Source organism: Anas acuta, chromosome 22, assembly GCF_963932015.1.
Source record: "Anas acuta chromosome 22, bAnaAcu1.1, whole genome shotgun sequence".
In the NCBI taxonomy this organism is placed as follows: Eukaryota; Metazoa; Chordata; class Aves; order Anseriformes; family Anatidae; genus Anas; species Anas acuta.
In genome coordinates this window covers 6,596,447-6,607,254 of record NC_089000.1, presented here as the reverse complement: position 1 = coordinate 6,607,254, position 10,808 = coordinate 6,596,447, and the positions used below count along the sequence as shown (strand labels likewise).

Below are 10,808 nucleotides of genomic sequence, written 5' to 3'. Positions count from 1 at the left end.
GGCGCCGCCCGGTGCCGGTGCTGTTGCCACCACCCCCCCGGTCCCCGTCATGAGGCAGCCGGTGCTGCTGTGCCTCGGGCTCTGCCTCAGCGCCGCCACCGCCGCCTCCTTCTTCAGCCGTGATGGCGACTACCGCCTGGCCGGCCTCTTCCAGCTGCACGGGCTCGCACCGAGGGCTGCTGCCCGCCCGCTCGTGGACGGCTGCGATGAGTGAGGGACCGGGGGGGCTCCAGAGGGGTCCCGGGGGCAGGCGGTGGCAGCGAGCAGGGTGTGGGTGCAGTGTTTTGGGTGCTCACAGCCCCTCCAGGTTCCCCCCTGAGGTGTTTTGTCTCCTTTGTTGTTTGCGCAGCGCTGCCTCCTTCAAGAGCCACGGCTACCACCTCCTGCAGACCATGCGTTTCGCCCTGGAGGAGATCAACAACTCCAGCAGCCTCCTGCCCAACGTCACCTTGGGCTACGACATCTACGACACCTGCTCCGAGTCTGCCAACCTCTACGCGACGCTGCGTGCCCTGGTCCAGAAGGGGCAGCGGGATGTCGGGGTGCTGCCCGCCCTCCAGCACTATGAGCCCACGGCTGTGGCTGTCATCGGGCCCGACAGCACCCAGCTGGCCCTCACCACGGCCGCCATCCTGGGCGTCTTCCTTGTGCCTGAGGTGAGCTCCGCTCCCTCACAGCAGCAGCCCCAACAAGTCTGTGGCAGCCAAAAGAAAGAGCTCCAGGGGGCTGATGGGGTGAGGGAGAGTGGGCTTGGGGCTGGCAGCTCAGTTTGTTCCTCAGCACAGCCCTGCTGCCCCCCTGGAACCTGGCTGCAGCTTTGGTCCAGCTGGGCACAAAGCTGACAGGCAGGAACCATGCCCAGCTCTCTGGTGTTTCTCTCATGGCAGCGCATGGCAGAACGTTTTTCAGCCTCCCCAGCTCTAACTCCCTTCAAAACACCCGTTGCTCGTGGAGCTTCCCCTTACCACAGCAGCAGATCCTCCTTGTGTGTCACTGCCTGGGGAGGGCAACCCTTCTCCTGGCTTCCTTTGCAGATCAGCTACGAAGCCTCCCTGGAGACGCTGAGCCTGAAGCGGTTGTACCCCTCCTTCCTGCGCACCATCCCCAGCGATGGGCAGCAAGTGAAAGCCATCGCGCTGCTGCTGCAAAGCTTTGAGTGGAGTTGGGTTGCCCTGCTGGGAAGTGACAACGCGTACGGCAGGGATGGGTTAGATGCCCTCTATGAGCTGCTGGTCGCAAGTGGTGTGTGTGTTGCCTACCGAGGCATCATCCCCACAAACAAGGAGGCCAGCAGCCCGGAGCTCCAAAGGCTGGTCAGAATCCTCACGGACATCAGGGTCAATGTCACCGTTGTCTTCTCCAACGTAAACAGCGCCCGGCCTTTCTTTGAGGTGGTGGTGCAGAACAACATCACGGGCATGGTGTGGGTGGCCTCTGAAGACTGGTCTTTGGCCCAAAACATCTGGCAACTGCCTGGCATCCAAAATATCGGCTCTGTGATTGGGATGTCAGTTGAGCAGGCAGAGTCTACGATGCTGGAACACCTCGAGTCTTGGAAATACGCAGAGGAACGTGCTGTGTCTGAAAGTGTTGGCAGCACGGGGGCAAGTGGGGAGAACAGAAGTAGCAGCAGCGAGAGTACCTGGCCGAACTGCACCCAGCAGTGCCCAGGATGCCACCTGCTCGCCGCTGCCCCCAACATATACGACACTCAGGCCTCTAACAACGTGTACTCAGCCGTGTACGCCGTGGCCCACGGTCTCCACGACCTGCTGGGCTGTGCCTCAGGGGTGTGCAGCAAAGATCGAGTCTATCCCTGGCAGGTAAGAGCAAGGTGAAGAAGGATCTTCTTCCCTCTGCAGTGTGGATTTTCCCCCTGTGCTCAGGGGTTTTCCATCAGTCTGGGAGGCTCATCTCCAAGCAGGGCTGTTCTGGCAGCTCAGGCACTAGGACAGCACTCAGGACTCTCGAGTCCCCTGCCCTGCTCGTGGTTCTAAGTCTCTTGTCTCTGGCCACAAGGGATAGGCACAGATCCTCTCACAAAGGCTCTCCCTTCACTGATGCCTCTAGCTCTGTGAGGCTGCTCTCAGCCTTCCCTCTCTCTGGTCACTGCACAGTTGCTGCCCTGTGGGCTTCAGCTGCTTGTGACAGGCAAAGCAGCCTGAATGCAGACCTGTGCTTTAGATCGTTTCTGTTTCTCAGCCACTAGCCCCTTTAAAAAACCTGGAAGAGGCTGCCTGCCACTGGAGACGTGCTGGTTGTTGGGGAATTTGAGAGGAGGCAGAGCGGAGCAGCTGGCCTCCAGTACATCGCTCTGGTGACAAGGCTCTCCTCAGTGGGAATCTCGTCAGCAGGATCCACTCTGCTCTTACTCTCGTTTTACAGCTCCTACAGAAAATCAAGCAGGTAAACTTCAGCCTGCACAACAGCCAGATCTGTTTTGATGCCAATGGGAACATTTATAAAGGTTACAACATCATCATGTGGAACTGGAGAGGCCTGAGCTGGGCTTTTGATGTGGTTGGAACTTTCACTGTGAACCCCAACAGGCTGCTCCTTAACCGCAGCAAAATCCTGTGGCACACAAAAGATCACCAGGTACTGTTCTGCATCCACGTCTTGTTTATTGTGTACTGGCAAGCTCATTACATCCCGACACTACTTCCCGGGTATTTTCCCATTACAGGGCAGATGGAGGCAGTATGTGGGGAGGGTACAGGGGGTGATTTGCATTCTTAGTAATGCCTTTCATCCTCCTAAGCAGGGTATGTGCTAAAAGGCTCCCAACTTCAACTTTTACCTCCAAACATCCCAATTTTCCCCCTATCTCTGGAAGAAGGACAGCACGGCAAGCTCTTAGCTGCTGCCCGTGGTCTATCTAAAGGACAGCAGCAAACTGCCCATCCCGGGCTGCAGTCTGTCCTCCCTCCTGCCCTGTTCTCGCTGCCTCCAGCTGCCTGATGGCTGCTGTGCTCCCTGCAGGCCCCCATCTCCATGTGCTCCCAGCCCTGTGCTGCTGGGGAGAAGAGGCTGCAGCAGAACCGCCACAGGTGTTGCTTCAGCTGCGTGGCCTGTCCAGCAGGGACCTTCCTGAACAGAACGGGTCAGTAAACTCTGGGCAGCTCCTGCCTCCCCTTCCCACACCCTTCCTCCTCATCGCATCAGCTCCTTGCTGCTGTCTTACCCCTCTCCTAGCCCCAGCAGCTACCTCTTTTCTCTCATATTCTTTTCCCCCTCTTTTCTCTCAGTCTCTTTTCCTCCTCGTGACCAGTAAAAACCTCTGGGCTCACCTGAATGCGGTCAGCCTGACTTCCCTCTTTGCTTACTTGTGGGTATGCAAAGCCTACACCCTGCTCTCAGCCCCGTGCTTTCCGGGCTTGCCCAGCACAGTCAAATACCTGGTGCCAGCAGAGCCCCTTCCTTTGCGGAAAGGGGACAGGAGACACCTGGCGTGGCAGCTGGTCCCTGCACCGCATCCTCCAGGAGGGAAATGGAGCCCAGTGCCACCTTTGTGCCCTGGGTTGCACCGGTGTGGTCACCAGCAGCTCCGGTGCCCTCAGGGCATATGGAAATGACTTAGCCACCAGGATAAGCCCCTTGCCACCACATGCTCCTGGTCCCTGGGTGGCCTTACTCTGCACCTGCACTGTGGGTGGCAGAAATGGCCAGCTCTGACTAACTGGGAGCAGGGAACCCCTCAAGACACCGAGGTGTGTTCCTTGTGCTGTGGCCAGGCCTGCAGGAGCTGCTGCAGCCCCCTCCCTCACTGCTGTGTGCCCCAGCCCCTTCCCATCCCACAGCCCACGCTCCCCTGTGCCTTGTCCCACCTGGGAGGGGACTTTTGGGCACTCCTTTGGGGGAGCTTCTGGGAAAAGCGCAAAGGGCCCTCACTGCTCCTGAGGGCTCAGAAGCGAGGGGAAGGAGCAGGAGCAGAGCAAGGGGCAGCTCCCCTGGGGCATCTCACTCACCGGGGCTCTGCTGAGCACCATCCACACCTCTCTCCCTCAGACCCTTACACCTGCCAGGCCTGCGGGGCGGACGAGTGGTCCCCGGCGCGCAGCGAGCTGTGCTTCAACCGCACCCTGCAGTTCCTGTCGTGGGCCGAGCCCCTCTCCTGGGCCCTGCTGGCCCCCATCGCGCTGCTCCTGCTGCTGCTGGCCGCCCTCTCGCTGCTCTTCGCCCTCCACGCCTCCACACCCCTGGTGCGGGCAGCGGGCGGCCGGCTCTGCTTCCTCATGCTGGGCTCGCTGGGCTGCGCCTGCGGCAGCCTCCTCTGCTACTTCGGGGCTCCCTCGCGGCCCTGCTGCCTGCTGCGCCTCCCCTTGTTCGCCGTGGGCTTCGCCGTCTTCCTCAGCAGCGTGGCCGCCCGCTGCCTGCAGCTCGTCGCCATCTTCAAGCTGCGCGGCCGCTGCCCGAGGCTCCGCCGGGCCTGCCTGAGGCGCCGCACCCCGCTGCTGCTGGTGGCGGCGGGGGCCGCGGGGCAGGCGGCGCTGTGCCTGGCCGCGCTGCTCTCCGCCCCTCCCGGGCCGCTGCGGCGCCGCGACGTGGCCGCGGAGCTGCTGGTGCTGGAGTGCGGCGGAGGCAGCGGGGCGGAGGCGGCGGCGGAGGCGCTGAACGTGGCGCTGAGCGGCGGCTGCTTCGCGCTGAGCTACGCGGGCAAGGACCTGCCCGCCGCGTACCGCGAGGCGCGCTGCCTGACGTGCGGGCTGCTGCTGCACCTGGCGTGCGCCGCGGCCGCGCTGTGCACGCGGGGCGCGTTCCGCGGCCGGGAGGCGGCGCTGGCGGCCGTGCTGGGCGCGCTGTGCACGCTGGCGCCGCCTCTGGCCGGCTACTTCGTGCCGCGCGGGCTCGCGCTGCTGCTGCGCCCGCAGCTAAACACGGCCGCGCACTTCCGAGGCGCCATCGGCGGCTACGCGCGGAGAGGCCCCGCCCCCTGAACCGAGCCACGCCCCCTGAGCCTGGCCACGCCCCCTCACCCCCTAAGCCACGCCCCCTCTGAGCCTGGCCCCGCCCCCGAGCCCGGCGCCGCGCGGGTCCCGGTAGCGGCGCGGCCATGGCGGGAGCAGCAGCAGCGGCGGTGGCGGCGCACAGCGTGCGGGTGCTGCGGGAGCTGAACCGGCAGCGCGCCGCGGGGCAGTTCTGCGACGCCACGCTGGGGGTGGGCGGCCGCCAGTTCCGCGCGCACTGGCCGGTGCTCGCCAGCTGCTCGCGCTTCTTCCGCGGCGTGGGCGGTGGAGGCGGAGGAGGCGGAGGGGGGGGGGGGACCGGTGGGGAGCCCGGTGCCGCTGCCCGAGGGCCTGGCGGACACGTTCCAGCTGCTGCTGGATTTCTTCTACACCGGCCGCCTGGCGCTCACGGCGCACAACCGGGCCCGCCTGCTGGCGGCGGCCGAGCAGCTGGGCGTGCCCGAGGCCGTGGCTCTGTGCCGGGCCTTCCGCCCCCCCCCCGCCGCCGCCTCACGGCACCGGCCCCGCCGCGCTCCCAACGCCCCCCCCCAGCCCTCAGCGGAGCCCCCCGAGCCTTGCGGGGCGGCTACGGAAAGCTCCGTGCCCTCCGCTGCCCCCCCTGATACCCCCCCTGCTGCCCCCTCCACCCCCGCTGTCCCCCCCCCTCCTCCGGTAGTGGGGGCGGGGGGCGGCGGGGAGGAGCCCCCCGGGGGCAGGAAGGGGGCGAGGGGCAGGAGGAAGCCCCCCGAGGGGGCGGTGGGGAGCGGGAAGGGCGCGGCGGCAGCGGCGGAGTGCCCGACGTGCCACAAAACCTTCCTGAGCAAATACTACCTGAAGGTGCACAACAGGTGACCCACACGGCTCTGCTTCATAATGGGGAGGGGGACCTGGGGGGGGGGTATCGGGGGGGCACCGGCACTGCCCGGCCCGTGGGCATCGCCCCGGGGTGCGCTGAGCTCGATGAGGGGTGGGGAGACCCGGCTGAGCCCCGGGGTCTCAGCTCTAGGGGTCCCCACGAGTCCTGCAGCTTTGGGATGGAGCCCGACCATCGGCTGTCAGCAGGGCAGAGAGCGTCGGGGTGAGCACCTTTGGGTGCTGCAGGGTCAGCAGGAGGGGGGACAGGAGGCTTCCCGAGGGTGCTCTCCAGCCCCTGGGGGTGGCTGTGGGGGTGCTGGCGCTGCGGGAGGCTGTGAGAGCTTCGTTCAGCCCTCCCCGTGCACAAGCTGCTTCTGAGTGAGCAGAGCTCCTCGGGGAGCTGCTTCAGACACCGAAACAGGCAGCTGGTGGGGCTGGCAGTGCAGGCAGCAAGTGCATTTCTTGCTGAGCACAAACGCCGGAGCCCCCAGACCCGCACGCGTGGCTGGATCTCGTGCAGCCCCTTCCTCACCCAGGCCAGGGCAGCGGAGCTGAGCTGTCAGGCCGGCAGTAACGGGGGCTCTCTGCTTGTGTGTCCCCAGGAAGCACACTGGAGAGAAGCCCTTTGAGTGCTCCAAGTGTGGGAAATGTTATTTTAGAAAAGAAAATCTCCTGGAGCACGAAGCCAGGAACTGCATGAACCGATCCGAGCAGGTATGGATGGCCCTGAGTCGCGCCGGTCGCTTGGAGGGCGGGCGGTGGCAGAAGCAGAATTTGTCCAGCTGCAGCCCAAATCCCTCAGCTGCTGAACAAAACCTGATCCTGCTGCTGCTGTGCTGTCCCCAGAGCATCACGAAAGCCCACTCTGGGTGAGGGTGGCAGCGGCTTCTGTTCGTGGTACGCTGGTTCCCCACAGCCTGGTATTTTAGTGGCTCTTGCATTTTTTTTCAAGCATGTGGGAATCCTCTTTGCACTGGAGAATCGCTGTGTTCCCGTGGGGCAGGTTAACCGAGGCCCAGCGCCGCGATGGCAGCCGTGGGTCTGAGTGGCTGTGCTGGCTGCTGGCTTTGTGTCTGCCTCAGCCTCATTCTTTCCTGGCCTGTGCCGAAGCTGATGCTTTCCCTGTCCCTTGCAGGTTTTCACGTGCTCGGTCTGCCAAGAGGTATTCAAGAGGCGGATGGAGCTGCGGCTGCACATGGTGTCGCACACCGGGGAGATGCCCTATAAGGTCAGCAGCGCCTGCCTCTGGCATTCCTTTGAATGGCTGCTGCAGCCTGGCGCAGCGGGGAGCCGGAGCAGGAGCAGGAGCAGGAGCAGGATGCCTTTCTATTCTGGGCAGCCTGGCCCTGCCGGCAGGTGCTGCACTGGGGGCTGTGGCTCTGCACGGGGATGGTTTTTCTCCCCAGCGCCTGCCTTTCCCCTCGTCCCTGGGCTGATCGCCGGGTCCCTTCCCTGTCGGCTGTCAGTCGGCTCCAGCAGCAGCAGGGCTGTTCCCCTCTCTTACCCGCAGATCCGTGTGCTGTAGCACAACCCAGCACCCCACAGTCACCGCTCAGGAGGTGTCTGGAAGCTAACTCTGCTCTTGTCCCGCAGTGCTCCTCCTGTGCGCAGCAGTTCATGCAGAAGAAGGACCTGCAGAGCCACATGATAAAGCTGCACGGCGCCCCGAAGCCCCACGCGGTAAGGGGAGCGAGTGGAGGCGGTGCTCCTTGGTGCCTCCTCTGCAGGAGGAGTGCTGTAGGGGTTGTGAGGGAATCCCCCGGCACTCAGGCACAGGTTAGAGAACGGTGCCCATTGCGTGCTCCGGCTCTGCTGAGCGAGGCAGGGAGTTATGAAGTGGAAATGGTTTTTGTTCTTTTTTTTTTTTTTTTTTTTTTTTTTTTTTTTTTTTGGGGTGGGGGCCGATAAAGGAGCAACCCTCGTGGCTTTCTGGCTGACAGACCCAAGTACTGACGGGTGTTTCAGTTCAGGCAGGCTGTCTCATCCCATTCAGCATCTCAGAGCTGGGGCTGCTGCACCAGATGGCTGCAGGGAGGGTCCCGATGCAGTGGGATGAGTCGTGCACGGCCCGCGTGGTGCTGCGAGGGGTGCGGGGCTGGTCGGGGTGCAGAGCTGTGGGCGAGCTGCCTAACCCTGCGCTCTCCTGTGGACTTGCAGTGTTCGACTTGCTCCAAGTGCTTTCTGTCTCGGACAGAGCTGCGTTTGCACGAGGCGTTCAAGCACCGGGGAGAGAAGCTGTTTGTCTGCGAGGAGTGCGGACACAGAGCCTCAAGTCGCAACGGCTTGCAGATGCACATCAAGGCCAAGCACAGGTATGACACAACCCATTTCTTCCTGCGTGCCACCACTGAACTCCTGCCCCGAGCCCCAGCTGGGTGGGTGCTGGGGAGCTCCCACAGTGCCTGCAAGGTGTGTTAGTGGTGCTTGCCACCCTCCAGCTTTCCTGGAAGCAAGAAATCTGGTAAGGGACCAACCTTTAGTTCTGCTTTCTTCCAAAAGAAGTCCATACTGTCTGTACTTCCTCCGAGTGTGTGACTGTAGTAATTGAGGTGATGACCGAAGCTCATCAGCTGCCCTGCTGCCTGGCTCGTTCCTGTTCTCAGAAGGACGAGCACGCATCAGCAGCTGCGCTCCACGCTTGCCCTTGGTGTTGTTCCCTGGGCTGCTTCTGATGCCTGAGGAGCAGGAGGCACCGGCTCGGCGCTTCAGGAGCCTGTGCTTGCAGGAGAGAATTTGTGGGCCTCCGAAATAGTTTAGTTTGAGATGGGCTGAGGTAGGATTCAATTACAGTGCTTTGAGAGAGGTGTGGCAGCTAGCATCAGGGACCAAAGGCAGAGGTCAAGGTGACCGTTCTCTATCCGGGACCTGCCTTGGGGGGGCTCAGCTGCGTGTCCCCTGCCCGCAGGAACGAGCGCCCCTACGTTTGTGAGTTCTGCCACCACGCCTTCACGCAGAAAGCCAACCTCAACATGCACCTGCGCACGCACACCGGCGAGAAGCCCTTCCAGTGCCACCTCTGCGGCAAGACCTTCAGGACACAAGGTACCCGCTGGGCACGCAGCACCGCGGCCCCGCCGCCCCAGCCCTGCCTCACAGCAGCCGCCTCGGGGTTTGCAGTGCTGAGCACCACGCTCCTGCAGGTATCTGGGACTTCTGGAAGCAGCTGTGCTGAGAAACCTCTGCTTCCCCTCCAGAACAAAGCATGCTCTCACGCATGGGATAATGCTTCAGGAAGGAGCATTCCCTGTATTTTCCCTACTCCCACAGCACAAAGAGGGGAGGACAGTGGTGAATTTCCCACAGTAATGGTTAGCTTAGGCTAGCAAACTGCTGCTCACGCCCCTTTTAAGCATTCATAACTAGCCTGGCACAGAGCATACGTGGTCTCACCACAGCGTAGCCTGCGTCTGTGCCCGGACGGGGACTCCCAGCGGACTGCTGACCTCCAGCTCTCTCTTCCCCTGCTCACGGCAGCGAGCCTGGACAAGCACAACCGGACCCACACAGGGGAGCGCCCCTTTAGCTGTGAGTTCTGCGACCAGAGGTTCACGGAGAAGGGGCCCCTCCTGAGGCACATCGCCAGCCGGCACCAGGAGGGGAGGCCCCACTTCTGCCAGATCTGTGGGAAAACCTTCAAAGGTACCTCGTGCTCCCAGCTGTGCCTTGGCACGTCTGGCACGGGCCGCGCCTGCAGCTGCTCTGCTGGCACGTGCTGCCGGCAGGGCCGCCCTGAGCTGCTGCCTCTTTCTCTTCCCAGCGGTGGAGCAGCTGCGTGTCCACGTCCGCAGGCACAAGGGAGTGAGGAAGTTCGAGTGCACCGAGTGCGGCTACAAGTTCACGCGGCAGGTGGGACACGGCCTGGTTCTGGGGACATCTGTGACAGGCTGCGTGCCTGATCGGGGCACACCCGTCAGGTTCCCACTTTGTAGTGAGGCTTTTTTGGGAAGCGTGCAGCCCAGCCTGAGGGAGAGCCGAGTGCTTGGGGCTTCGGGCAGTGCTGGCAGCACAGGAGGGTGCGGTGCTTGAGCAAGGGCAGGCCCACGGGGCAGGAGGGTTTTGCTGTGCCCCTTCCCCCTGAGAAGCACAGCACCCTGCTGGCCCTCAGCAGCTCCGTCCTTTCTGTTTCACAGGCTCACTTGAGGCGCCACATGGAGATTCACGACCGCGTGGAGAACTACAACCCCCGGCAGAGGAAGCTGCGAAATCTGATCATCGAGGACGAGAAGGCCGTGGTGGTGGCCCTGCAGCCGCCCCAGGAGCTGGAGGTGGGCTCAGCCGAGGTCATCGTGGAGTCCCTGGCCCACGGCTCCCTGCCCGAGGAGATCCCTGTGCAGAGACTCTGTTCCAACGAGAACTTCCCTGCGGCAGACGTGATAGAGCAGTCGCTGATAATAACAGCAGCAATTCCTGATGGCTGTGAAACGTAGGGCGGCTGCACGCAGCCTTCCTACCAAACACAAGAAAGCGTTAGGCTGGAGTGACGCTCTGCTACGCTTGTTCTTCTCAGCCTCCAGGGGCTTGAAGTCGTACGCCCAGCCTCTCTCCCTCCTCCTGTTTAAAGATCCTACCCCCGGGTTGCAGGGAAAGTTCCTAATGAAGCGATAATCGGGTATCAAACTAGGAAATATGAAGCTACTCAGAATGACTACTTAAATGTACATACATTGTATGGGATGGGATGTGATTGACAACTCCGTATGTGTAGTACTGTGAATTGCTTTTTAATGAGCTCTCATTCGTGACCAGAAGGGATAGCTGCCTCACCTCCCGTTTCTACAGCGCTAGCTCTTACCTTGCTCCATTAGTTCTACCTTTGAGTCTGAATGCTCGTGATTAAAGTTTACCTTCCGGAAGAGTGTCTGACTGCCCCTTTCCTTAAATGTGTGCTGCAAGGACCGTGTCCTCAATTAAATTTGTGCCTTATTTCCACTGGGTTCTGTCAAGCTTCTGCTACTTATTACCGTTACTTTACTACGTTAAAGGCGTGGTGTGGCCTTGTATCTCCTC

General features: G+C 62.2%; 2 protein-coding genes across 2 annotated transcripts; both read left to right on the top strand.

Annotated features, from left to right (window-relative positions):
* Positions 1 to 3: 3 nt before the first annotated feature.
* Positions 4 to 5,018, top strand: TAS1R1 (taste 1 receptor member 1). Its single transcript, XM_068658450.1, has 6 exons — positions 4 to 210; positions 350 to 656; positions 1,035 to 1,823; positions 2,386 to 2,598; positions 2,983 to 3,103; positions 4,009 to 5,018. The coding sequence occupies exons 1-6, from the start codon at positions 50 to 52 to the stop codon at positions 4,935 to 4,937; spliced, it is 2,520 nt and encodes an 839-aa protein (XP_068514551.1). The 5' UTR covers positions 4 to 49; the 3' UTR covers positions 4,938 to 5,018.
* ZBTB48 (zinc finger and BTB domain containing 48) lies at positions 5,005 to 10,799 on the top strand. Its single transcript, XM_068658429.1, is given in 10 exon segments — positions 5,005 to 5,275; positions 5,277 to 5,794; positions 6,404 to 6,515; positions 6,937 to 7,029; positions 7,395 to 7,481; positions 7,959 to 8,113; positions 8,707 to 8,843; positions 9,276 to 9,440; positions 9,559 to 9,647; positions 9,932 to 10,799. Coding segments are annotated over 10 exon segments (1,875 nt in total). The 5' UTR covers positions 5,005 to 5,053; the 3' UTR covers positions 10,229 to 10,799.
* Positions 10,800 to 10,808: the final 9 nt, after the last annotated feature.

What these genes read in the sequence shown, in the direction of transcription:
- TAS1R1 (XM_068658450.1), top strand. Translation starts at nt 50, where the DNA reads ATGAGGCAGCCGGTGCTGCTGTGCCTCGGGCTCTGCCTCAGCGCCGCC. An exon ending in ATCGAGTCTATCCCTGGCAG is followed by an intron (nt 1,824 to 2,385) that starts GTAAGAGCAAGG and finishes CTCGTTTTACAG; the next exon opens with CTCCTACAGAAAATCAAGCA. An exon ending in GGCACACAAAAGATCACCAG is followed by an intron (nt 2,599 to 2,982) that starts GTACTGTTCTGC and finishes TGCTCCCTGCAG; the next exon opens with GCCCCCATCTCCATGTGCTC.